The sequence below is a fragment of the Anas platyrhynchos genome, chromosome 2, assembly GCF_047663525.1.
Source record: "Anas platyrhynchos isolate ZD024472 breed Pekin duck chromosome 2, IASCAAS_PekinDuck_T2T, whole genome shotgun sequence".
Lineage (NCBI taxonomy): Eukaryota > Metazoa > Chordata > Aves > Anseriformes > Anatidae > Anas > Anas platyrhynchos.
Window position 1 is genome coordinate 153,758,866 of NC_092588.1, and position 26,456 is coordinate 153,785,321.

General features: G+C 42.6%; 1 protein-coding gene and 1 long non-coding RNA gene across 3 annotated transcripts in view; one reads left to right on the top strand and one right to left on the bottom strand.

Annotated features, from left to right (window-relative positions):
- The window catches only part of SCN5A (sodium voltage-gated channel alpha subunit 5), a 207,351-nt gene that overhangs the window by 59,849 nt on the left and 121,046 nt on the right, over positions 1 to 26,456 (bottom strand). For both annotated transcript variants that reach the window (XM_072033864.1, XM_072033865.1), the window contains one exon: positions 11,681 to 12,151. In XM_072033864.1, coding sequence (XP_071889965.1) covers positions 11,681 to 12,151 — 471 coding nt within the window. The remainder of the gene's footprint in view (positions 1 to 11,680; positions 12,152 to 26,456) is intronic.
- On the top strand, positions 14,898 to 17,535 carry LOC110352639 (uncharacterized). The gene is made up of 3 exons (XR_002401900.4): positions 14,898 to 15,020; positions 15,176 to 15,219; positions 16,732 to 17,535. It is a non-coding gene; the product is annotated as an uncharacterized lncRNA (long non-coding RNA).

Consider the following 26,456-nt stretch of genomic DNA (forward strand, 5'->3'; position numbering starts at 1 on the left):
ATTATCCACTAGGGTTAGGGAATTAACTGGGTTTTTGCAAATGACTGATGCCAGCCCTGGTGAGCTGCTGCCAGGGGATGGAAGGGTCTCAGTTCCAGCACACAGAGCCCAAGGGTCAGCAGGAATCTGCCTGGGGCAGGGTGCATTCGCTGGGGTTTTGTTTAACTTTGGGCTGTTTGCTTCTGCTCTGCTTCCAGATGATTTGCTCTTCTGGCAGCAATGGCAGCAGGTTTATCTCCTGTAAAGCTCCCCACCGTGGGTGGTTTATATAATTTGTTTTTAATTTTTGTATCAAGTGCCATGTTGCCAAGGCAATACACATTATGGTAATATTTATTGATTCGCTTGTTTTCACTATTTATAAAGTAAAACCGTTCAGCAGTACGAAAACTTCGTGCCTGTAAATGGCTGGCTGGGAGCCTGGGACGGGCATTAGCTCTTTTAGAGGATAAACCATAAGTTTGCTCACCCCTGCTCGGCTCTGGACCCTAAAAGAGGTGCTCTGCCAGCACCGTAGGAGGGTTTATCGTGTGTAGGAGGCTGGACCAAGCGCTGTCCTCTCGCATGCTGCAGGTCAGCTGCGGCACCACAAAAACAGCAACCGGATTGAAAACAGAGCATGATCTGGGTGACATCCCAAGTGTGCGTGTGCACGGACCCACATACTTGTTGGCTGGCACAAGTAAATACACAGGCTCCACACCACGTCCTGCCTCTGAAAAGCACGGATCAGCTAATTGTTTCGGGCTCAGATGGGGATTAGTGCAAATGCCGCTCCTCTGGAAAGAAGACTTGCTGCTGGCAAACCAGGACAAATACCTGTCATCGGCGCAGATTCGCTTTATTCCTTCCCCATGGAAATATCATTTTTTTCCATCCTGTGCAAACAAATTTAGAAAGATGATCCCCAGGCCTGTCTCTCACATGGGGATCTGCTCGGATGGGCTCTCCTGACACTTCACTCACTACCTAGATCATGACCCCAGCTCGGAGCATTTGTTCCCTGATTCCCCAGGCACGGCTGTCATGGGAAAGAAGACGTGCAAAGCCTTTGATAGCAGGAAGCTTCCTCTCCCTGCAAGCGGGGGAGGTAAGGACTGGGGACTGGGCTAGAGCCCTCATCACTTGCAAATGTCACTGCTGATCCAGCGGGCACAGATGAAGGAGGTGCAGGATGAAGTTAATTCAACTTATTTTATGAGGTGGGCAGGGTATCGCCTAACGCTGCTGGGACAGTGCAAATACGAACTGCCCTTTACTCAGTCCATGGTGCAATGGGAAACAACAATCCTATGTGTTTTCTCTGCTCCCCACCAGGCTCATGCATCCCTCTGGCACCCTGAAGATGAGTTTTGGACATTGCTCATTGCAGGAAGAACCACTCGCAGTCAAGGATGCTGGCAGCAGAGGCATCTCTGCTTTAGCCATTTGGAGATGACCAACACTATGACACAGCCTGCTCAAGAAATGCCACTCAGTACAGTAACAATTAGTCCTCAGATAGTCAAGAACATATTTTAACCTGCAAACCTTCCGATGGCCGGTTCAGGGATATGAAATACAATATTAGGAGCCTGAGGAGTTTTTCACGTAGAGCAAACCCAGCTCAGTGGAGAAACACGTGTAGTTACGAGAGGGTTGTTTACTCTGGGAAGTAACTGTTGGTGTTTATGTTCCTCCTTGCAGACAGCTATGGATTTCACAAAATTGCTGTGCCTGGTAGCTATTGGCATCCTTTCTGGGCAACAGTTTGCATCGAGTAACTGGCACCCTTCCTGTGCAGAGAAGCCAAGGAGTAAACGAGTGTGAAAACCAAACTGTTTGCATCCTACCTCTGCACAAGGGGAGAGGCGAGCAGATTGGAGTGCTGCTGAAAAGCAGTGAGCTTGCCTTACTGCCAGGGCAGCACCTGTTTCATGTGTAGAGTCAACAGGAGGCTACAGTCAGCAGAGCTGTCAAGCTGACAGCTCTCAGATATGCTGAATTCACTCTGTCTGAAAAGCCTTCAACAGTCGGGGCTAAAATGGGAGAGAAATAAATAGCCTCGATCCAGGGAAACAAATGGTGGGGTTTGCTACCATCATTTATGATCCTGGTTCCCCTCTCATGAATAAATATAAATCCTTGTAGCACCAATAAAATCGGTGGATTTATCTTTCTGCACGTTCAGCATGTGAAGAAAAAGCACCAAATACATCAGGAAAATCCCCTTGCTTCCTTAATATGAGATGGGGAAGATTAATATCACTTACTCTGCTAGGAAGAAAGGAGGGCTGCCACACAGCTGTCAATTTTAAGCGCGCATGTTCAGGAATCTCTCTACCCCCATTCGAGGAATTACTTCTGCAAAGCAGGGTGGCTACTGCTCAGTTTAATGAAAAATCAGAGGAAAACCAGGAGCAATATCAGAGCATAGCACTAGGGACAGGACTCATGTGGCACTTTAAAAGCACGTTTCATTAGCAGACGCCAGCATTTGTGATGCTGATGTGAAGTGCCTGAAGTCCTACCTTGAGTTTGCAGCACACGAAGCGTGTACAAAATTTAGGGGCTGCAAATTCATCAGCAAGGGTGGATGGGTATGAAAGCAGGAAAGAGAAACATCTAAACCTGGTGATATGAGGGGGCATCCCCACTCTCCATCTTACACCACCAGCTCTATCTCTCCAACAACAACAACTGCACATCAGACTAACTTAGCCTCTGATTTTTGCCCAGCTTTTCAGTCCTTATCTCCCCCTCCCAGCCTTTCCTCTCACCATTCACCTGTGCAAAAGCCAGTCACAATCTGATGCAAACTCAGTCATAAAACATCATCAGAATGAGAAAGTCCTGCTCATATTTCCCATGTAATTCCATCTGTGTTTTTTTTTTTTTTTCTTTTCTTTTTCTTGATGACACAGCCTTTACAGGAACCTCATTTATTAAAAGCAAAACCACTAGCAGAGGCGTGCAGAGAGCAACGCAGACAAAACAGGTTAGATACAGCAGTCTGAGAGATCAGATATAATGCAAGCCTGTTGCCCAGCTCCAGGTGACTGTACTGGTAGATGAAATTCTGTCTTTAGTTTGGATGTTCACAGCTCCCAAGGAATTTTTGTGTTGTCATCTGTCAGAGTGAACACCACTGTAGTTTGAACTTACACCTCTGTAGCTAAACACAGGACTTGTCCTCCTAGTGGACCTATAAAACAGCTTTATTCCCTGAAATTTGTAGGCTATTTGGAAGCAAAGATGAGAACTTGTTTTAAAAAAAAAAAAAAAAAAAAGTATCTGTGAATATGCAGCTGGATAAAAATACCAGAATCTGGGCCTTAAAATTCAGAGTGGCTAAGGCTGGCCAGAAACCACAGCAGAGAGTGTTAACAGCAAAAACTCCTCTGGTACCAACCCATCTTGGCATGTGTGTATGTATATACGCATATATATATATGTACACACACACTCCAATATAATGTGTTTATATATATAATGTATGCATATACGTATATACATATATGTATACACACACATTGCCAGCCCCTCCTGGATTTTTTTTTTTTTTTAATTTTGAATAAATGTGAACTTTTTCCCCTGACAAACATCGTGCAGCCACCAAGTGCTGCTCTCTGCACCAACCCTGGGTGCTTTGCCAAATGCCTTCCTCTGAAGAAGAAAAGGGCACTTTCACAGTGGTCCTTCTCGAATTGATCCAGAACATTTTACGTGTTTGAACTCTGGCCCTGGAGGAGCAGTGCACATTATTTCTAATGGTGTGGTCCTGGCTGGCCTGAGATCGTTTCCCACACTGGGCAACACATTGCCCATAATAAAGCATTGATTCATTATTCCAAGGGTTCAGTCTTAAAATTGGTTTAAGTGGGAGAACTTGGCAAAAAGATGGACTGCCAAAGTTAATTTAGCTTGTTATCAATTCAATAGGCTTAAATAGGCAGTGAAAGTGTTTCATAAGTGTTCATTGTTCAGAGTTCAAGCTAATACCTTCTGCTAAATTGCATTTTGAAGTTTAATCACACTCTACTTTATGTTTCTTTTGGTAATTGGGATCTCTCCACAGTATAATACGAAGAACTCAAACTAATGGGCTCCTCTGATTGAAGCTTAAATTTTGGAAGTTTGCCTCAAAGTGCAGCGTGCTTTGAGAGAGTGTCTGACATACTACGGGTCCTTTCACCCAAACAAGGCGGTAATGTTTTGATCATTAAGAAAGACTTATTTTAATACAGGCAATAGCCACAGAATAACTGTCAGACTTTCAGATGCCATTATTTTAAATGTTGTTATTTTGGACCATTATTGAGGGGAGTAATGTCAAGCCCTCATGCCCCTTGAACACGCACACCCTCTGTCTCCCCTTGGCACAGGAGCTGTTCGAGAACTGGCTGCTGTTCATTTTGTCCGAAATGCTAAACATTGGCATTTTCCTTACCAAAGGCAGAAACAGCAAGAAATGCTCATTTCTGGGCAGCATTGTGCTCCGGGGAGGGACATGGATCCTGGGAAATGGCACCCGGTAGGCTGTGACTGACGCATGGTCCCTGGTCTGGGCTCTTGTCCAAATGCATGTTGACAAGTCCGCTACGCCTGATATCGGCTCGCTCAATGCCAGGCTTTTCTTTTCTTTTTATTTTTTTTTCCTCTTTCTTTCTCCTATCAGCTCACTGTGTTTCCTGGACCTTAGGCACTATGCTGTAGACAAACATATTTCCTGGGCACCGTGTCTACTGGATAAGCACCCTAAAACCTTTATACATGGTGTGACTGCTGTGATCACGTCAGCAGAGAGATCTGACACTGAGTCTTGTTCTGCCCTATTGTACTGAAATGAAATAAATATAAATGCCGTTCTACATGTAAAAGCAAAGACAAAATAGAGGTGCTTTAAATCTGCTGCTGTGATTTACAGTCCTTTTTTTTTTTTTCCCCTTTTCTTTTTAATGGCCTTGCTGCTATTCTTCCCAAGGTGATAAATACAGAAACATTTTATTTTATTGCTAAAAATACGAAAAAAGAAAATAAATGAGTTCTACACACTTTTCAGGAAATGCAAACCAAACCATACACTTTCAAAGAGAGAGAAAATCAGGCAAACTGGATCTAATAACAACAACAACCAACGCTTGCTGTCTTACTTAATGGTCAGAAAAATATTGTCCCAAATAAAGCTGACACGCAGACTGCTGCAAGATTTACTGCACACTGTGCATGTGTACACGTGGGTTCATTCTCCTCCCGGTATAAACTGGGGAGTCATCGACTGACTTCGAAGGTATTTCATCTAGTTGTACTAAAAGAAAATTTGTCCCTAGGACTGTAACGGAAAACAGCAGGGATATAAATATTGCTTGAAAAGGCATTACATTTCCTGACAATAAACGATATTTCCTGCAGTAAAAGGCTGAAATTAATGTACCTTGTCAAATAAACATATGACTTCATGGTATCTCTGATTTATCGACGTTCGAATTATCAGGAGAGTAAGGTATCGTCACAAACAATTTATACCAAAATCTTTATGCAATGGCATTTTTAGGGCAATTATCAGTAATTTCAGCTCCACTAATGTCAACCTGGAATAATTCTACTGACTTTTACAGAATTCATATCAGTTTAGGAACAGGTCTGTACTGTACAGAAGTTGTACAGTTAAGTATCCAATGATTGCAAAGGAACAGATGTGGGTCCAGATGTTCATGGTGAAGTCTCTGTTACCTGAGACATTTAATTCCCTCCTCTATCTCACAAATGATGTATCACAGTGAAAATAAACTTACAGGCTCTGAGTACAAATTATTGCTTGAAGTCCTTGACTCTGTGCTATGAGAAAACTAAAACTTGATGATCCCAACGGTCCTCTCTGCCCTCAAAACTATTAATCTCTTACTGGTAGAAACATGAAAAAAAAAGCCATCTGAAACAGTTTCACCTTGTCAAGTGAAATCAAATTAAGTCGGTAATACTGAAAAAATGGGGAAAAAGAGAAGAAAAGCTTGGGGATTTGATCCAGTTCAGAGCAATATAGGAGCTGTACCACCAAATAGAGACTGTGGTCATGGCCAACTCTGTCATTGGCACGTATGGAGGTAGGAACTTATCTAAAGCCTGGAAAACTGATTTTCCTGGGAGATGCATTTGACAGAGCCCAAGCCAAGAAAGTGATTTTTGTGGAATTACAAATATTTGTTGGGTGTGCAAAATCCAGGCAATGTGCATCCCTCACTGAGAAAAATCATTTCCACCAGGAAACCCTGAGGGGTGATGGAAAAAACCTTCCCCTTCCCACAGGCAACATTCCCTGCCAGGTCATGAAGGTGAACCCCAGCAGGCAATAACTCCCTGCCGTTTAAGGATTTCCACATCCAGGGGAAAGCCTCGGGCATTGGGAAGGGGCAGCTCTCGAGCATCTTTGCAGACTCAGATGGCACAAATCAGCCACGGTGGGAGCTGGGACCTGGCCGCTGTGAACCTCAGCGTGTGTGCCTGGTGTCGAGGAACGGGGAAGGAGCTGCAAAGCGCTTCTTCATCCCAGCAGCAGGCAGTGAGCACTTTCCATATGACCCAATTAGCCACTCCATCGGAACAAATCAATAATGGCATTTTCTGGAGACAAGCAGGCAAGTGCTGCTGGCTCGGCACTGCACCGCATGGGGAAATGCAGAGGTGTTATCTCTGCAGAAAGCAGCATCCATGCCTGGTTCTGTCACAGCAGAGGGGGCAAATGTGGCCATGAGCCACTAGCTACTGCGGCATCATAGATTTTCTTCTCAGTAGCATGCCATAGATAGATTGAGGGCAGTAGTCAGAGTAAGGCAACACATGCTGCAGTTAAATTTAAGAAAGAGGAGAAGGCAATAACAGCCCTACCGGGCTGACTCAAACAACAAGCAAAGTTTAGAGCCATTTTCTGACATTGTGCTAATGACATTTGCTGACTGGAGGACCTCGTCAATGCAGACAATGATCCAAACACCTTGAAGAAAGACACGCATGTCCTTGAGGCTTGGGGTAATAGAAACAAGATGGAGTTCCATGGTGTAAGTGCAGGACACTGTGCTTTGGGGACTGATTCAGGATGTCAGCCTGGCATTACTCATCTGGAACCTCCTTTTAGTCTGTCATGGTGTGTTTTTTTTTTTTTTTCTGAACCACAAAGTGATATTGCTGTGGCAAAGGCACACACCGTTCTGGGCTATAGCTGTGGGCACCTTGCGGGATAAGCAGTAATGAAGAAGGAAGTTTGAAGACTTTATTTATCTAATGTAAATGGCACAAACCCCTCTGATGTCTGGAACTTTCAATGCAGTAAAACTGCAGGTGAGTTCTGGTAGGATCCCCGTGTCAGGTGGATCGCACACTGAATTGTCCTATCACCTTACTGTCCCACAAAGCGTTCCTTACTCCTGTAAGAGCCTGAAGTTTGATGTTGCCTATGAAAAGATGATCTTTTTAAGCAATCATAGGAATGCTACGGAAACTGAAGACGACAATTTGACAATTTCCAAATTTTAATTACTTAGGAAGCCAAAGTGAGAACCCAAAAGAACCTTGAGAAGATGCAAACTGTTGCTGTGGTTGCTGCTGAGCTTTTGGGAGTTGTTTCCCTGCTAGGACAACCCATATTTAAAATTATACATCTCAAAAAAGTCGAAAAATGGAAGGCAGTTTCCTTTCTCAGTCTTACTCTCTTCCGCCTCTTCTCACACCTGCGCTGACTTTTATTGCTCACCTCTTCTTCCTGATCCTTTCACCGTATGTGTGAGCTATAGGCATGTGTCTCTTGGCTCTCAGAGCTGGCAGAGCATCTCACTTACATCTCAGGAATCAAAGAAAGCCATCAGGTGGGCTCTCTCCTCCGGAACCCTCTAGATGACAGTGCCAAAAATGGGTAGCTTTGGGAAATATGGTTGTTGCCAGTAAGATTTTATGATAGAAATGGAAGTTGAAATGTAAATGTAGACATTTCTAAGGGTTTCTCATCACCCGAAATTTCAAACTGCTTCATCTAACACTGTGGGGGTCATTTGTCTTAGCTAAAACGGCTTATGACCCCCAGAGAGACAAGCACTGGTACAGGAGCTGTAAACTGAACTGATCCTCACCCTGAAATATCTCATTGGGATCAAAAGTTTTGTGGTTCTTCTGGAGACCGACCTCCCTTCCTTTTTAGCCTCAGAATATGGCCCTGGATGTTCAGCTGACAAAGCAAATGGGAAGGACATGTAAGGACTGTGTAGGTTCACCTAGCCACACACTTGAGAAGCATGCAATGAATATATTCCCTTTCCATACATTTCTTTTTGCCTCTTTACCCATGCAGTTGCACCAAAATCTACATGCATGAGGAGGAAGGCAGGTTCTGGCAATATTGCCAAAGGACTGCCAAATTCCAGGTCAGCCCACAACTTTAAAGTGAAGCAGGGTACATTTTCTTCTCCCCAGCAGTAAATCTACATGCACATCCTCTTTGTACATGCTAAAATATTTAAATATGTAAAAATATGGATTATAATTAGGGGAAAGTTAGAATAGATTTGAATGTTTAACGTACCCTTGGTAGTTCTTGTTTAATTTCTGTATGATGCCCTCTACACAAAAAGATACCTCACCACAGTTGTGCCCTTTCAGTGCAATCATGTAAATTTTGCTTTTGTTCACATTGTTTTTCCTTTGAGAGCTCTCTCTCTATGGTTATCGTGACCATTCTGAAGGAAGGAGGTAAGAACCACTGCAGAGATGGGCTCACAGGATAAAGGCTTCTGATAAAAAGCAGGGAATTTTAACCCTCTGTGCCCTTGATACAAAAGCTTGCACATTGTAATAGCCACAATAATGCATTCAAGGAGCTGGGATTTAATATTGACCTCTAGCTGCAATAGATGCTTCTGCAATAACCTATGTGTTGATAAAGGGATTCTATTTATTTGTGAGTGCAGAGATCGTACGTATGTCTTTTGAACGGGCACCACTGAAAATGACAGGTCTTTCAGAGAATGTTTCTCCACGGCTCTTCTCCTTATTGAGACATTTACAGCTGTGCAAATTTATTAGGGTCTTGCAGGAAAACAAACGCAAAGATTGTCCTGCAATTATGTGTTCTGCTGTCGAGCTTCTTCCTATTTTTATTTATTATGCCAATAGAACTTGAGTCTTTGAACTGGAGCCCTCTCACGTGCACATATTTTCCTCACTAGACATTTGACAAAAGCAAGTGCTGGACATGTGAACTCGCTTCTTGTTGGGACCCTTCCAGGAGTAGTCCCCTAAGCTCTGCAGACAAAGGTTGAACACCATTGATCGGGGCTACGCACCAGGGAACAGCAGTGACCTGCAGCAGCTGCTCATCAAAGCCTGTAAAACACTGGTGACAAAGCTAATGAATATATTTCTCAACCCCTTTCCTTCTACGTCATTCACATGCTAGCAGTGAACTACATTGTTTCACTAAAATCCAAATATTTCATGGCAATGCGACAATGCTAACCTAATATTTATTGAACATTTCACAAAATGATGCAGTGTGCAAACTTAGTACTTTGGTTTGTTTCTCCTATTTGGTTTGTTTCTTCCAGTTTTTTTTCACTTGGAATCCTCAATGTTTATGTTATATATGATGACACTTCCATATAAATGGAACCATTTGAAAAAGTTTCCTTAATATTTTTAGATCCATTATTATTTATTATGTTCTATTTCATGAAAACGACTGTTTTTCTATATCAATTTGTTCTTTCATGACTGTAATAGATCTCCCTAAACCTGCAATTCCACATTTACTTTCTATACAGCACAAAACGGACTTCCATCTGTCCCATGCCTACACACCCACATGGACACATTGTGCAGTTAAACAGAAGTCCACATTTCTATATTTTTAATGTACTATAAGCTGTAAATTTCCCAAATCGTCCATGCTCCATGCTACAGTTTAGCTTGCAATTGTGACCACTTGTTTACCTTGAGCAAGGTGGGGTGCAGTGACACACCATACACATGTGTGTGCAGATGAACACACTCATGCTTCCAGCCCCCACGGACACTTACGTGCAAAGTTGCAACAAACTTTTCTCTGCCTTGTAATTAAAAGGGTGAGAATTTTTACAATTGTGACCCTCTGCCAGATGTAGTAGAAATGTGTGTATAAAAAAAGGTCAAACAAAAAAAATCCTGAATTAAACACACTTACGTGCTATGATACATATTTATCTTAGTCAGTATTGGCAGATTAGCTAATTCTACTGTATATTTCACTTTTCAAGTGTTCTCCTCTTGTAGGTTTAACTAATACAATCCTGGGAATAGGAAAAGGCTTCAAAGAAAAAACATATATTATCCCTAGAATTAATCCAACTCATGCCCCAAATGATTTTAGGAAGTCCTGCTTTATGTTCGGTGAGAAGAGGGAAGCAATGGACAGGACCTCACTGGAAACTTGTCACTCACTGAGCATACAGCTACCCCACAAAAAGCCCCAATGACGTAGTCAGCTTTGTGGGTTATCATGTGCCACCAACACTGATCCACAGATCATTTTCATAAATGTATTCCTTTTTTTTTTTTTAAAAAAAAAAAAAAAGATACGAAATAGTCCCTAAAATTGTTTGCCAAAATTTTCATACTTTTTTTTTTTTTTTTTTAAATTTCTCCCTAGAAGTCTGTTCAGACAGTGGGGCTTGCCGATAGAGTTTTCCGACCCCTTGCCCTCACGCTCCCTCAATGCCTAAGACCTGCTGGTGAGCAGATGCACCAGCACCCAAGAGATTTCCTCAGTGAAGTAGCAGAAATTAACATTTAACAGCCTATTTGTGCCTGCCTCCCTGGCACAGAGTCCTTCCTCAGGGCTTTTTTTTTTAGGACATCCCTTCTCTAAGGACTCCTGTACTTCAGATCTTTCTTCCCTTCGACCAGGAGATGGGGGATTCCTCCTGACAACTCAATCTGAAACGAGAGCTTTGATCCAGAGCCTGCTGAATGTCACACATCTTCACTGACACCACAGGAGTAAGGGATCCACATTAACTATATATGTTAAGGGGGGAGGACAGAAGGAAAACCATTCCCATAAAGATTTTTCTTCTCCATTTTACACCAACATTTCAAACCACACACAAGTTTTCGCCATTATTACTGAGAGCTCTTGGGAACGATAAAATGTGAGAACACCAAAGAACAGGTAAATAACTTTTTTTTCCCTGTCTGGATACATATGACTCCGTATCTTCTCACTTCTTCTGGCACAATGTCTTACCAGACTCTGCCTAGATTTATTTAACAGAAATATCTGGCCCTGGATTCCTGTTACCCAAATCAAACCAAGCCATTCCCCAGTACTGTACACCAAGAAAATGCCCTGTCAGAGTCAGAGGAACTTAAGGTTTGTTCTGTACTATTCCCATGATTCAGCTGAAAGAAAAACAGGCTCCTGTGTGAGAAAGGGTTTAATTGCTCTTGTTAGAAGAATTAATATCAACAAGCACAAATAATGCAAAGGAAGGGAATGCCTCTTGTTGGAGACTGAATTTTGCTCTTGGATATGCAGGTGTAACTTCCTCTAAAGTTAACAACATATCAAAGGCAGGATTAGGCTATAGCACATTTGCATTATGAGCCATGGATCCAGAGCAAGGGTGGGAACAAAAGCCATCTTAATAAGATGCAGCTAACAAACATTTTCATTGCCTACCTGCTCCATTTCTGTAAACGTGCTCTGCTCCTCATCTTCCTCCTCAATATCAGACTCTCCCACAGCAATAGGAACACAAATGGACAGGTCAGGATTGGTCATGAAATCATCATTATCTGTAATTCCCAGGTGTTTATCCCCATTTTTATTCATCCCATCCTCAGTGTGGTTCTCTTTGTGATTCTCCATGTCTTTGCCAAACTCAGCAGTTGTGTGACTGTTCACGCAGTTGTTCAGGGCACCTGTATTCTGGGCAGCAAGCTTCATCATTGCCTTCTTTTCAGCTGTGGTCTTGGGATGCCGGAGGACATTGCAGCAAAAATCCCACGTCGTGCGTTTCACGTACTGAAGACCCCTGTTGATCCGAGCAAAAGCAAGCTGCAGGTTGTTCATCTCTCCATCCTCATCTGGTGCCGAAAGGTTGTCAGCGCTGAAAGAGCTCAGCAGCAAGGCAAGGAACAGGTTGAGCACCTGAAACAAATAAAGTTAAAAGGAAATTAGTGACTCTTGAACATGGAGGGCAAATTTTGGTCTTGGAAGTGTGAGGATCTGAGTTTTGTCTCTGCGCTGCACTAACATCATCAGCATTTGTGGGATTGCCTTTAATTATGGGTGGTTTCACTGGGAATGGAGGCCTGCAGACTTTTCCAAAAACATTAATTTCAGGTACAGAAGTTTAGTATGGACAAGTACCCACACTGATATTCCCTTTCTCCCTCCAGCATCACAAAACACACACACACACAAAAAAAAAAAAAAAAAAAAGGAAAAGCTGAGAAACAGAATATGGGATAAAATTTTCATTGGAAGCTCTGTAGTGTAAATATTCTTATAAGCTGATATGAATGAATAATGAATTTCCTGTCATTGCTAGTATTTCATCTTGGTGAAAATCACTAATTGCAACAATTACTGACATCCAGAACTGTACTGCTTACATGTGCAAAAAATATATATACATATATATATATATATATATATATATAATGTGTATAGGAAGATTTTGCTCAGTGTGAATATTGTTACTTACATTTCATAGTACATTATGATATATGTATGCATGGCATTTCACCCTAATAGTATATTTGGAAACTTTTCTAAATATTTGTATGTATTTTCATGGGTACTCTAGATTTAAATAGCCTCTTGGCCAAAGAAATCTTACTGTGACAGTGAATAAATACCTAAGAGAACATAGAGTTTCAAAACATTTGCCCTGCAGGAAAAAGGAGCCATCACACCCTGGATTAAAGTGGCTAAAACTGAACAGGGCTCACCCCGCAAGCAGGCCTGGTCCTGGAAATGCTGCTACCAATCAGGAGAAAAATATTTGAAGATATTCACAGGTGTATGTAAGATCGAGACTGAACCAGAGACTGCAAGTTGGTTTCCTCTTCTGCAACTTCACAACTATCTACCTGGGCTTGCAGAGAACTTCAAGATTATGTACAACTGCAGATTTCAGTAATATATTTGATATTTTAAGCTACTTTTTTTTTTTTTCCCCCCATCTAGTGTGTTGATTTTTCTTCCCACTAAATTTAATTATATCCAAGAAATAAAACCAATTTCTTCCTTGAAGGCCATTCCCCATGATACATCTTGCAGGTGATCACCAGCTGCTGCATGTGACGTTGTACCTGTTTGTGGTCTAAGAAGGACTGAAGCATGGCTTGCATGCCAAACTGACAAGGAGAAGAAGCTCACACCAGAGGGAGATGCTTGGGATGATGGAAATGGTGCAGAGGTGACTCAAACCAATATCAGCTAAAACATACCCACCCAAAATAACCTAGGACCAAACTGCCTGCTATCAACTCAGCCGCTGCCTGAACAAGGCTGATGGATGCCAGCAATGCAAGGGAGAGTTCAGTGTTGCAACACTTCTGCCCTTGTAGCAATAAAAGAGATTTTGTGAAGATATTGTCTCTGTTATCTCTTAATGCTACAAGAAGTACTTGCAAGTCCCCTGGCTTCTGCCTTTCTCATTATATTTTAAATTGATAAAGTCTGCTAGCCTACAATAAACAGTATAAAAAGTATTTATATTTAACAGAGCCTTACAAAACAGCCAGAAGCTTTTGCTGTGTCTTGTCGTTCCCCGTCTCCCCCTACTCACCAGCTATTTCCTTCAAATATTCAGAACACATGAGCTGGAATTTTGTGAACTGCCCTGGTCTTAATCACTCTGGTGACATTTTATTTCAAGTGTCCTGTCAGTCCTGTTTCATAACGTACTCATTGCAATCACCGTGATTATAAACAAAAGCAGTCAGCAGCGCTGCAGATGCCCGTGTCCATTACGAACTACTGAATACAGCAGTGCTTTACTGAGCACAGCCCTGCTCAGAAATAAAGTGAGATTAAAGCTAATTGTTTCTTAGCTGGTCCATCATATTGGAGTGTCACTGAGAGCTTGCATGGGTCTCCTCTTGTCGTTGTGGTTGTCTCGTGAAATCAGTCGTTCATCTCACATCCCATTCAGAGGTGCCCAAGCGATGTTCTCCAGTAGGTGGTTCACAACCCGGGCACTGGATATATTGCCAAGCAGGTGGGAGACCATCAACAAACAAAAGTTTCTGGCAGAATCACTTTAGCCATTTGCAAGCAAATTTGATAGAGGGATGAGGTCTCAGAGATAACCAGATTGATACAAGCATCCTGAAAATAAGCACCTGTGCAGAAAGAGACACTGCCCAGGCCATCAGTGTAGGCAGAGGTTGGAATGTGTCTCCTTCCCAGCCTAGGGACACGTGGAGGAGCAGGAGGATGGAAGGAGACAGAGAAATGCAGAACAGAAGTCTTCTGGACTGTATAGTTTTAATTCAGTTACTTTAGAGGTGTTTGTTGATGTTTGAGGCTGCGACATCAGCACCATACCTACAGGAGATGTGTGTACCCCTATATCTGCAGCTAACATCCAAGCAGGGCATGACAGGGCACCACAGCAGGCACCAGACTGATGGTGGTTAGGGAACTGACACATGCTTCAAGGACAGCAGCTCCCTCCAGCCACAACCACCAAAACTTGCACTCGAATGGGCATGTAAGCCCCGTCTCAATCAGAAGAGGTTCACAGGATAATCAACAAAGCCAGAACAAATACAGGTGACCCCATTAGGGGCTGTGTGCAGCTGCCAGTAGGCAGCCATCTAGTGCCAGCTGACCCCAGCATGCCCAAATCATCCTGAGGTAATTTAGGCAGAAGGTAACTTGGGCTGATGCTACACACTATTACTGGGTGAACTGCATCTAGTTGAAGGCCAGGATGGACACCCTACAGCATCCCCAGTGGCACTAAACAAAACTGAGCCAAGTCTGAGATCTCCAGACCACAGTGGTAGCTTGCACTCCCCCCCTCCCTGTACGTAAACACCTCCATGTAGGCATATAAATTTTGCTATTTGAAGCTGAATTTCCTCCTATACTTAGTTCTGCTGTGAGAAAAATTATTTGTTTGAAATGCCTTGTTTTACTTTTTCGTATTTATTTCAGATGTCAAACTACAGTTACAGAAGTCTATCCAGATACACTTACAGGTGTGTATAATAGGTGGTAACATACTTACTGTTGTTATTTACCACAGCTTATCAAGGCAATGTTGATTGCTTCTCAGAAATGCAGCTGACATTTTGTACAAAGAGCTATTTGCACTTCATGCTTTTAGCCAAAAATAAAGTCTCAAATATCATTCCCCCTTTCCTTTATGAGCGGGTAACCTCGGAGGTGTATGCTGGGTGTTCAAATAGAGTGAACTGCTGTATAAGCACTTTATGTTTACTTATTCCCCCCATTTCACTGTGCACTGCATTTTCTAGAAAAAAACAATATATCCTCAACCCATGACACACCATGTTTCCTGTAAAAGGTTACTAATAATATCCAGTCCTCCTGGTTGCCAACGTGATGCTTTCAGTTTAAGTAAAAGCAAACTAAAGACTAATTCAGTCTTCAAAAGCGATGGCAGATTTTTATGTCCATCTGGATCCCCTGGAAAAGGGATCTGCTTTCCAGTGACACCGACCATCCCGTCTCTGGAAGCAGGTCGCTTTTTCAGTCTTTGAGGTTAGGAATCAAATGACAGATGCACTCAAAGAAACCCCAAATCCTTTAGCATAATGATGTTAAGCATTTACCCTAATGCCAGTACATCATGCTTTCATAGGCTTTCTCACTTTTAATGCCTTCCTAAAGCCACCAACTCTGGTTATGCCATTATAAGGCACCAAGGATCAGATTCATCCAGCCTGATGTCAGGTACCTCCCTGAGGTGCTTAAACTGGAGTTTCCTAGGATGTTTGTAGAGGGTAGAGCCAGTCTGGCAGCCCAGGAGATGCTGAAGAGCTGAACCATCTTTGGAGATACCTAATGAAGTCTAGGCTAGCTTGACCACTTAATTAGACTGAAGCTAGGGCATTAACGAGTGCAGACCAAATAACCAACACAACTTGCCAAACCCAGCCATCACAGGACACAACCAGACAGCTAAATTTTACATGACACCCTTTGCTCAAACCTCCTTGAAGAATAGCTGTCTTCAAACTCTGATGCTGATGTTACAACACTTTAGGAGCAAAAGCCTGTGCCTACCGCCTCATTTCCCTTCCATTCCTGTATTTACCTTGATTTGGCAAAAATGGAATGTTATAAATCTTTATGTATTTAGCCTTTCATCTGTCATTCAGTTAAACAATGTGCAGCCCTTGCAATCCTCTGCTGTTCCTGTACATTGATCCAGCAATGTGTTCTCTACCCTGCGCTCTCATTAGGATCACTGAAGTGGAGGGCATTTGGCACCTTGCTCAGCACTGCACTGAGTATAGGCTGAAATCTCTTCATTGACTATAAGGGCATTTCCCAGCAGATTTGAAATAATTCTGCAGATTTGAATAATTCTGATCTGCTAGGATCAAGAACAGTGTTGCACCTGCACCAATTCAGTGGCAGGGTTAAACCATCTCCAAGGCAAGGTTTTCAGTTTTGTCTGATCAGTATTGTCTGATTGCAGAGAATCTGATATGAGCTCACTTCTGTGGCTTCTCCTCTTGCAGGATCTGTCCTGACAGCACACTGCCAACAAAACAAGACAGCTTGATTTCCAAACACCCCGTCTTTCACACTGAGCAGCAACTAAGGCCAGATGTTCCCATCTGCACCACACTGGATAAAACCTAGCAGGCTGGAGTCAGAAGGGACCTTTTGGGGGTGGGGAGTGGTGTTCACAAAATACAGCAGTCTGGGTACTGCTGTCAAGAGCACTTCTTTTGCCCGCAGGACCCTTCAAACAACTGAAAATATTCAGGCTGAAGATGTGTATTGTCATCTCCACTGCAAGAGATGGAGGACAAGAAGCACAGCTGAGGGCAGCTATGAGGATCTACATCACCTGAGGGTGCTTTCCCATGAAAGAGGGCTCTCCTAGGAGCCAGTTAAGCAATTTTTTTCTATGACAACAGGGTCCAGAGCAGAAAACATGCTGAATCAATGAATTCGGTCATGAGAAAGAAAAAAAATAAAGATTAAAAAAACACACCACATTTAAAATAAATGGTATCCCTGTGGCAGCACATTGTCACTGCTGTCACTCAGCTGCATGCTAAAGTCAGGGCAGAGCAGCACGGTAGGGTACCTGATGGGATCGTGACTACTCATCTGGTACTTATTTTTTTGTTTGTGTGTGGATAAACCAGAACCTGTAAACTTCAGCCTATTCAATACCACGTCTCCAGCAGTATCTGTTAACACACACCAGCATGAAGATCCCTGACCAATATAAAAACCTGATTTTCTTCCTCCCTGCTTGTTTTCTGATGGCAGTGGACATCTGCACTGCCCTTTGACCATCACAGGTGGGGAAGATGCAGTTTTCTCTTAAGTGAGACCTTCTAGCAAGCCTAATAAAATACATACCAATTATTTAATTTTTGTTTGCTGTAGCAAAATCCAAGAAGCTACAAAGAACAGCTGCTCATACAGGGGCTTTCCCTGCACCAAGGTAGTATGAGTTGTAAGCTTCAGCCAGAGACCTGCAGTAACAGGCCATCTAGTCCATCTCTCTGCAGCTGGAGGATTATTTCTTTTCTTCGAAGTACATTTTCCAATCTTTTGTACTTTTTCATCCTAGGGCAAAGTTTACCGAGAGAGTACTTCTGCAAAAAGCAATTTACATGAACAGTTATTTTCTATATTCCCCTTTCTATTATTTCAGCTATTTGTGCTGGATAAGAGGCTTATATCCTCCCAGCCCAATTTCTCTTTATCCTGCATTCAATTCATAATCCCAGGCTTGTGATATCTTGGTTTCTTGCTGTCAAAATGATCATGATACCACAAGAACAGCACGAGGTTCTTCTGGCTGGGTGCAGGCAGGAGACAAGGACAAATCTTCTGTTCCTTGCCCAAGATCAGCAAAGAAAACCTGTGGAAATGAGAATATGGATTTCCTTCCCTGCAGCCATGCAGCTTCCTTAGTGGACTGTGTTTGGTCCTACAGGACAGGCTAGCAGTCATAGATGAGATGTTTGTAGGGCACTACAATACCAGTTTGTTGCAATAAGATGTTTTTCTTATCAACTCCATGTTAACCTGTTTGGTGAATAACAGGTTTATCTGTTTAAATGCAAGAAAATGAAAATTTAATGAAAACAATGCAACAAAATCGGCTTCTTTCTCATGTACGATCACTAAACTAGTTCATGATGGTAATGTAAGAAGATGTTCTGCATGGGAGAGAAAAACGGAAGCAGTATGATAGCAGAATTCACCCGCAATTCAAAGTGGCTATAACTTCAATCATATCAGGTGAATTATTTCAATTTTCCCTCAGGAAGAAGAGAAGGCCTACATTTTCCCCCAACCTTAGAGCTACCCATGTACCTTTTTCCTGCCTGCACAAAATAATTGTCACAGGCAGCACACTGTAAAAGTGCAGTCCTGGGGTACACCTGGTGGTCACACATATCTGTCAAAGGCACCTGGGGTTCCCCTTATAGGCAGACTACTCCCAGCCCAAATAATTAGATAAGCCTGGGCCCAAGGTGTCTCATCCTAAAACTGATGGCTGCACAGGTGAGATGAAACAGGAGTAAAAGTGCTTTTGTTCTCCAGCTACCAGTAAGAATAGGAAGGGTGGCTGATACAAGTGTAGCCATCTGCGTGATTGACTTCAGAAACCAGGTGAGATGAATGGCTTCCCCCAGCCCATCAACATTTTTTGTGCTATTTACCGTAAAGCTAAGAGTTTTGCTGATTGTCTGCCATTTCAGCTATTGACAAGACATTTCCCTGCGGTTTCAGTGGGATCTCATGTGTCCGATTGCCTTTGCATGGTACAAGGCAGGGCTAGGTGTCAGCTGGGCTCACCCATGTCCAGTGGTGCTTGAACGGCCACTTGATTCCTCTCAGGGTTTGGAGGGGTATCTATAATTAATGGGCCAGACTCCTCGGTGCTGTTCTCAACATTTTACACAGGGAATAAATCTGCTTGAGTAATGGAAGGGTAGATTAGGCCCATTAATTACACTCCACAGCACCTTTGTGTCACAGAGGGGTTTTCTGAGGTCACTTTAAGCTGCCATTCATCTCTGCCTGATTTCAGCAGAGATATAAAGCCGGGCAAGTACAAGGATCTGCCAGGCCTGCCATGGGTACATCCTTCTGAGAGCAGGCAGCAGGCAAAGGCCACCACATAAAATTGCTCCTGCTGCCAGCCTGAGATGCTGACCCTCATGGTGGAAATGTTTTTTTTGGAGGGGGAGAATGAGCAGGGAGGTGAGGCTGGTGCTTCCCCAGCTCCCATCCCACAGGAACAAGCCCCTAATCTCTGCCTCTCCTCATCTCCAGCCTCTGCAATAACTTGCCTCCATCCTCTTCATGCTGGCACACAGATTTGGAGCAACCCATGGCACTGCCTGCCCAACCTGGAGGATCTCCGGTGTTGTTACATATTTTTGATCTGTTTTCCACCTGAGTGGGTATAAACCTGCACGGAAACTGCACCACTACAAGTTCTGGTCAAGATTACTGAAATAAATTTAATTTTTTTCTTTGCTGATGTATTTCCAGGGTTTTTTGAAGGTAAGCCCCTTAGAAAACCCAAAAGACAAGCCTGTGGAAACCAAGTGCTTTCTGATCTGAAAATCTTAGTCTCCAAGTCTGAATTTGGAGAGGAGGGTGGGATGGTGAGCAGAGACAGATAACTTCTTCCCACTGCTCAAGTCACAGCATAAAACTAAACATGTTCCCACAGGTTTTTCATTAGATATCACAACAACGTTAATTTGCCAGCATAGCAAGAACTCCACCAGGGCTGCTGAGGACTTCTCAAACCAGTCTAGACAGAGAGAAGTGCTATCAGACAAGCCCAGTTGCAAACCTCTCCCAGAAAGACAACTGTGTCCAAGATGTCAAAGGCTCGACAGACCCCAAAGGCCTTATGGAAGTTACAGAAAGTTTCTGGATTACAAACCAAGAGAGTACAATTACTTTGTGCTAAATGAAGAGAATTGTTTGCCTGCCATGGTGATGAGGATGTGAAGACAACTGGAAAAGAAGACTGACTGCACAGGCTTGGGCTGACTGTACATTTGTAAGAGCTTTTGCTATTGCTGCTCCCAGCAAGGAGTGATTATGGGCAAGGAACACCCATATTATCCTTGGAATATTTTCCCTGCTCATATGCAAATTCCACCTCACTGGCTGTTGTACCAGCTACCACACAATGTCTAAGCACATGAAAGAAGCTCATTGTAGAGAGGCAGAGACCACACAGTCCCAACCCTGCAAAGCTGGGCACTTGCAGAGGACATTGCATGGTCACGGCAGAGTGGGATCCAGGCCGTGCAGCCCTGACCACAGCAGCAGCTCTGGATGCTCAAACAGAGACGTGCAGGGGCACACGCTATCAGCACTCCAGATCTTTGCCCCACCTCTCATTCCTGGTGTCTTCCCTTTAAAACACAAATCCTACACCCGGGGACACCCAGCCTTGACCAAAGACTGCATTAAGTTTTCCATTCAGTTTTCTACAGGTCATTATGTCCCCTGGGCAGTCAGGACTGGAGATCAACAGAAAGAGGTGATTCCCATTGATACATGGCATAAAACATCTGGGAAAAGGTAAGCTGCAGAGAACCAAAAGGAGAAAACGAAAAAACAGCAGCAGAATAACAGAGAGACGAACCCAGTGATAATGGCTATGGTAACAAATGACTTCCCTGAAGCCAATATATTGCAGCAAAGAAAAATCAATATGAGTGTAGGCCCAGACACTAGAAAATTAAATCAGAGACCCAAGAAATAATTAATATTAGCATTTTAAATTATTAACAGGGAGGGGAACACTTTCAAAAGTTACTTTCTAGGCTGTTTCCCAGGCTTGATATTGTAATTGTGAAATCACACTTTCCCATTAAATGAAGTGTGAAAAGAATTCACAACTAGTGAATTTGTGGGTCTAAGGAGGCTCAGATTTTGCATTTTGCATATGTAGAATCCTGAAAGGGAAAAACTGAGCAAAAAAGGCAGAAGGATCTATTTCAGGAAAGCTACAAAACAGATTTCTACTAATATTTTGCACAGTCTGGAATCTCCTGCCTTCAAAACACGCAGTTAGGCTTGGAGATTTGACATACCTGGGCTGGAGAAGACAGATGGCCCAAATGTGGGACAAAATCACATCTTTCATTAAAGATACAGGACCAGAGAGTTTAGTGGTCCTGGTTACATCCCAAAAATGAGAGCCACCCTATACTTGCCAACAGAAGGGACGGCAGAGAGGTGCTGATGGGCATGCCTTGCTGCTGTCCTAAAACGTGACCCAGTTCCTTTGCCATCTTCTTACAGTGGTGGCCCCACTAGATGGCTACTTCTAGGAAGGGCAGGGAATGTATGTTCTTTCTTCCTGTGGTGGATCTCTGCAGGATAAAGCTGGCTTTAAGCTGTGCTTTGCAGAGAAGCATTCCCTGAAAATGCAAGAAAAGCACTTTGTGGAGGACTGGCTACCAGCAGCCTTCAAATCTAGTCTGTGCTCTACCACATGATCAAAGCAAACTGCTCTTTCCAGACATGATGACCTCATCTTCGACAGCCTTCTTATGTCAGGAAATACAAAAGGTGCTTTACTGATGCGGAAATTTGAAAGCGATTTTATTTATTAATTGTATTTTGTGTGCCTGGATGAAATCCCAGCAACTGGGGACACTCAAAATCTTTTTTTTTTTTTTTTTCTCAAGATGGATGTAAAATCAGGGAAGCAAAGGAGAAAGTCAGTGGTGTGAGCTATCCATAAGAGCATTTTTATGAGTTTGTGCTCACTGCCAGTCTGCTGGAGAGAAGAAAGGAACGGAGAGCCAGACAGCTAGTCGGTTGGGTGAGCTAAAAATTACAGCTGCGGTAGTAAATAAAGGCAAGCCAAGGCCTGTTCCCCTGCCCTGAGGGTAGGCAGCTGACCTCCCGGCCCCACTCTACCCCCAGGCAGAACTGCTCCCTGGCTGCTGCCCACCCTGGGCTGTCCCCTGAATGCCCAGGCACCCGCTGGGACAGGGTGGCCAAGGAATGTGCCAACCAAGACGGAGGAGGGACACTCGTAACGTTGGAGTTCATGCCCTGGCCAGTTTATAGATGTAGCCACCTGCCTGTGTTTTCAAAGGCAAGGCATTTTGCACTTGCTGAAGCTCCCAGAAATGGGATGGCATCACAGCTAAATGTGGGACAGGAGGTTACAGGAGAGCAGAAGGGACATGGATGTCCTTCTGGAAGAAACAACCGTATGAAGAAGTTGGTAGCACAAGGAGCACGACGATGACTTTAGTTGATCAGATACAACAAACGATCATAGCTCCATACCTGAAGACAAATATAAATGCATTTTTCACCTCCACAAAAATTCAGCATGGAAAATACCAATATTTTTAACAATATCCTTCAGTCCAGACCCTAAAATCAATTAGCATATACTCATTTCCTGAGAAAATACGACAGTGATCCACTTGCCTTACAAGTGCTAGGTGGAGAAACGCAGATAGGAACATGTTCTGCACGTGGAAAAGATCAATTCCAGTGTCTTTTAAATACCACACACTTCCTACGAAGGTTAAGCCTGTCATGACTACCTGATCGTTTCACATATCACTTTTAACAAGCTATTTCTAGAGGCAACTGTTAGAATGAACCACTCACTGGTGCAGTTTTGGTGGGGAGAAATAATTAATATTTTTAACTGACTGTTTTAAATACAAGCATAAGATGTTATGAGTAATTAATAATGTACTAAATTTGTACCACCTGGCCTATTTTAACATTAAAACCTTGTCCTTGCCCCAGTGCATGCAAGGTCGAACTCTGTTGTCGTTACCCTTTCAATGACATCCAGACAACTTGCACAGTGACACTAATATGAAGAGACACATTGAGTTGTAACTACGTTTGCACACTCTTGTCCAACTAAATTTCACTCAGTGTCTTCTAGATTTTTAATAACTACCCTGCTATTAGCCACTTAACCACTGACAAAAATCCTACTTACACAATTAACCAAGCACAGAGATAGTACAAAAATAGGCAGTGTTTTACCATACTGATGCCTACTATACTAACAAGGTAACAATTCTTATTTTTATTTTTTATTATTTGGAAACTCAGCTCCACTTCAATCCCTGGACTAACCCAAATCTCAACAGACAATTCACTCATATATGCCTCACAAATTATATACATATATGGTGGATCCTATTAAAAATATTGTCTACTCAGTGTTTCATATAGGGGAGTCAATATATTTGATTTGGAAATACAAATAGTACAAAGAGCATAAAGATGTTTTCCAAGGGGTTGTGTTTATTGAACTAACATATTAACAGTTTTCTTCCTCCGCATTTCTAATGTCTCCCATCCATGAAGGTGAATGGGAGATAGTTTCATATTCCCTTACGTACATACCTACAAAAGAGGATAGCATTAAGGGACTTTATTCCTCTGTGATACATCCTAGACCATTTATAGATCAAGAAGAGATACCTCAAAATTCTATTGATAAAAATCTGTACCAAAGGCCAATCAATACCTGTCACAGGAAACCAATGAATCTGGTTTGGATTGCTGCTCTGGGAAATTTCTTATTTCATAAATAAAAAAAAGAGCCCTGGTCCAGTTTTTTGTTTTCAGCCTCCTTTGAACTTCATCAGAAGTAAAATCTGACTCTTCTTCTGTACAAACACTTTTGTTAGGATTATAGCCCCTTACACTTTAAAATATGTACCTTTCTGTGAATGGATGTTTCGAGGAAAAAGTTAGCAGATTTATATATATATTCAACATGGACATTAAATAGTACCTTGAAAATACGAACTGACCACACTTGTCCCCTAGTACAAGATGCTTGCTCAGATTTAGTCACCAAGTTCCAGGATTTAACTCTTCAGAAAAAAACAACTGAGCCTGTGGCAGGATGCACTAACTCATAAATCTGTAGTGACATTAGGAAAGAGATTACTTTTTAGGAGAACCTTTGGAAAGTAGTTTCTCCTCCCATCTGTTCCCAGGTGTATTTTCCATATCTCTCTTGGGAAAGCAGTCTTACACTTCCCAGCCTGGAATGGTCTCTACTTATTCTGCCATACAATTATATTTTTGAAACCCATCAGTTTTTGTGGTTTATCAAAAATATCCTGAGTTTAATTTCCCCAGACTTTTCAGCACCATCCTCTAGTGTTAAACATGAGAGTGGGATACATCTGCCTGACAACATAAACAATAATTGTTTATGTGGGCACTGAATTTTCAAAGCCTGGAGTCTAAGGCAACAGGCTTTTCTTTTTCAGGGTTTCCATCTCTGCTAGGAGTCATCAGACACAACTGGACTGATTGATGGCTTGTGTCAGGATTTATCTTTTTGATTCATCACATGACGCCATCTGTTTCTGGTGGGCCTTTCATTCCTCTTATGGGTGTTTAATACTTGAGTAGATGTGGCCAGATGTTTGCTCAGAAGCATCAACTACCTGAGTGCTCTGCTTCCTGGACAGTGTTCAAGCAAGGATGGATAATGGGACATAAAACCAGAAAAAAATGTTCTGGGACACAAGAACTGTGGTGGTAGCTGGCAGGAAAAATACAAAGGGAGAAGCTGGGGAAAGTGTTGTGGTTTGGCTACGTTCCTCTGAGGTTTGGATTCTCTGGTATCACTAAATGTACCTGCTGCCAGCCATAAGGATACATCAGTGGAAGCAAAAAGGATGGTAATATGCTGACACTTGTTTCAACTCTGTTTCACTTGTGTCCTGAAATGTGCTTATTCATGTGTTCTGGGCTGCTCCTCTGCAAAGCTGCATGTTTCTCGAGGAAGAAAAATTGCCTCATTTAAATAGGTGTCCAAGTTGATGAGACAGCCTTAAATGACACTTTTATTCCTTGTTCCTGTTTCCTTGGGCTCCCTGGCTCCTTTTGGACTCTTTCTAGTTCTCCATCCCCCATGTCCTGTATTGCCCCAGCTCTATCAAGCCTCCTGCAGCTTTCGGTCAAGTTTCCCTCTGCTGTGGTGTCCTGCACGCACCCCACTCACTCGCTGCTTTGCAGATTTTGCCTGTCCTGATGCTGACCATTCCTGACATGCCTATTCTCACTTGTTTATCTAGTGGCCTTCTCAGCTGATGTCACCAAAACATAAATGCACATTTCCAGAATGTTGTGAGCTGCTGAAAGAGCAGATAAGGTGAGCAACAGCATCCGGGACACAAACACAGGGGAGTGTAGGGGCCAGCAGAGCTCCTTCAAGACTTGAGACAAGCTGAACTTCTTGTTGGATGCACATCTCCTTGCAAAGCACTGTTCTTCCCCAGTTTTATACAGCTGTATCTTATCCCCGCTTCCTTCGGTTTTGTAGGAAGAGGAATTGATGGGCTAAATGTTGCCTCAATGAGAGCACCTGATGGTGGTTAAAGCTTACAAAGCTTCAGAGTGCTATGAAGAGCACTTAAGGTTCAGAGATCCCTATGATGGTCTCTGAGATAAAAAAAAAAAAAAAAAAAAAAAAAAGAGAAAGAGACTAAAATGTTGTAACTTGGACTTGTAACATGTCCTCCCCAAACTTGTTTTAATTTCCAGCAAGCAGCTGTAACCTAGTATTTGCAATTAGAAGGCACGCAATATTTTAACATTCCAGTTCATTTATATTAATCATCAGCTGTACAATTGCAATATAAAAACTACATTTCCCTCTAAGGAGATTAACCTTTATTCACAGAGCAGAAGTCTTCAGTGGTCCCGATGAATAAGAGCATGTTTGTCATTAAATACAAAAATAATTACTTGATTCAGGACAGCAAGAGTGTTTGCAACTTTTGAGTTGTACATTTCTCTAGGGATAGACGATAAAAATCATTGAAAATGGGGCTTCAGTAATTTTAGATTTGTGTATAATTTGAAAAGCAGATAAGTAGACAGCTGGAAATGCACTATCATAAGTCATCAGTGTTCCGTTTTCATTCATTTATTGGCACAGAAAATATTAATGAATGAGGTCTTATTCCTTTGGGGCAAAGCAATCTTTAATCACCCTATAAAAAGCTTCATGGTCTTGTAACACCCTTGGGTAATGCTTCATGTCTCCTAAAAAGGCCAGAGTCTTGATGTAGATTCCCTCGGTGATGGTCCCTTCATTTCAGGCAGAAATACAAGTCTCATCTGAAGGCCTTCTTTTACCATCCTAATACACTTCTTCTGTCCGAGCTCTTGAAATGTAAAAAATCAATCCACTTTTACCTAGGCCTGGTAGATGTCT